At 40.9% G+C, this 1,583-nt stretch overlaps 1 protein-coding gene across 1 annotated transcript in view; it reads left to right on the top strand.

The window, feature by feature from the left end:
* Positions 1 to 882: 882 nt before the first annotated feature.
* The window catches only part of Clnk (cytokine dependent hematopoietic cell linker), a 167,753-nt gene continuing 167,052 nt past the window's right edge, over positions 883 to 1,583 (top strand). Inside the window, exon 1 of the mRNA XM_055624067.1 lies at positions 883 to 951. Coding sequence (XP_055480042.1) covers positions 883 to 951 — 69 coding nt within the window. The remainder of the gene's footprint in view (positions 952 to 1,583) is intronic.

Below are 1,583 nucleotides of genomic sequence, written 5' to 3'. Positions count from 1 at the left end.
CTCTTCATGTGGCTATTGTCAAATTAAGTAGGCTGACACCTAAAGCTGCTTAGTGAAAAACTTGGCTCATAATTAACACCCCATGAGTGCTTATTTTAGAATTTTCTTCATTAAATCAAAAACAGATGCATCCCCCTCCCCGCAAAAAAAAAAAAAAAAACTTCTTTGAATTTATTTGAAATAATATAGGAATTTGTTGTAAAATTCAACATCAATAAAATCCATTTAAATAACACTAAATCATCAAAGACCACTGTAATGGGTACTCAAAAAGGGCAGCTTAAATGGACTAAGGTTAAGGAAGAAACAAATTGACATATCTAGAGTCTCTAATAATGTGCTACAAATATCCTGCATGACTTTGATTACAGATATGAGAATTACCTATGAAATAAATGGCAAGGGGCCAAAGATCACACAGGCAATAACAATCACAGCAAGAATAAGAGCCAACCATATCTCCTCTGAGTCTCAGTGCTCTCTGAATAATCTTTGAGGGAATCTATGAGACTGAGGGGCTTAGGAGGTCATTGCAATATCCAGTCACAAGACAACCCCTGCCTACTAGGAAAATCTCACTTTGAGCTCCTCAGCAGCCTGCTGTCACATGTTCCGATTCTTGTGAAGGGCTGCACAAGAATGTGCATGACTTAAGGTCAGCTCTGACAGCCTCCACAGATTCAGGGCTAGTACCACAAACTCACAAAGAGGAAGTCTGGCCTGCTACCAGGCCGGACTGCCCAGCTCTGTGGCTGCATACTCAGGAAACCAAAACTAAAAAGCGCATAGAAGGAGGTCTCTGCTGAAGGACTCTGCTGGAAGGATAATATATTTCAATCCCAATCCTGCGTATTACCCGGTCCTTGAGTTCTCCAGGATGCGATGGCGGACACCCTTTGCAGAGCCCAGACGTCTCAACACAGAGCCCTTGACCGAATGCAGGCTGACCAGGTAAACTAAACAGAATAGCTCTGTTTTAGAATGTTTCTCATGGTCCTCACTGTCACAGTGATCATTAGAAAGAGCTTCACAAAGGTAAAGTTTTCTTGACATGAAGGCCTGGACATTCCACATCCCATCAAATGAGCAAAAAGGAAGCCAGCTCCTTCAGCCAAGGTTTGAAGAGCCCTTCATGGTACTGGGAAAGATTCAAGATGTTTGCCCATAAATTAATGTAATACTAAGGCTTTTCAGCCTATTCTTCCTGGAACTTAGAGGCACCTCCCCTCAGCCTACACTGCTAAAGTCAAAAGACAGAGTCTGTCACAGCTTGTTAAAACTCCATTAGAGCAGCCTTTCTCGAAAGGTAGGAAGCCATTCACTGGAGAAGTTTATTCCATCAGCTGTTAGATAGGTGGGGAGATAGATAGATAGATAGATAGATAGATAGATAGATAGATAGATAGATGGATGGATGGATGGATGGATGGATGGATGGATGGATGGATGGATGGATAGATAGATAGATAGATAGATAGATAGATAGATAGATAGATAGGTGTATCTTCTAAGCTAATATGGATGGTTTTCGGATAGATAGATAGATAGATAGATAGATAGATAGATAGATAGATAGATAGATA

The sequence above is a fragment of the Psammomys obesus genome, unplaced genomic scaffold (assembly GCF_907164565.1).
Source record: "Psammomys obesus unplaced genomic scaffold, mPsaObe1.curated_primary_1811, whole genome shotgun sequence".
NCBI classification, from domain to species: Eukaryota; Metazoa; Chordata; class Mammalia; order Rodentia; family Muridae; genus Psammomys; species Psammomys obesus.
Note: the sequence above shows the minus strand (reverse complement) of the source record. Positions and strands in the feature narration are given on the sequence as shown.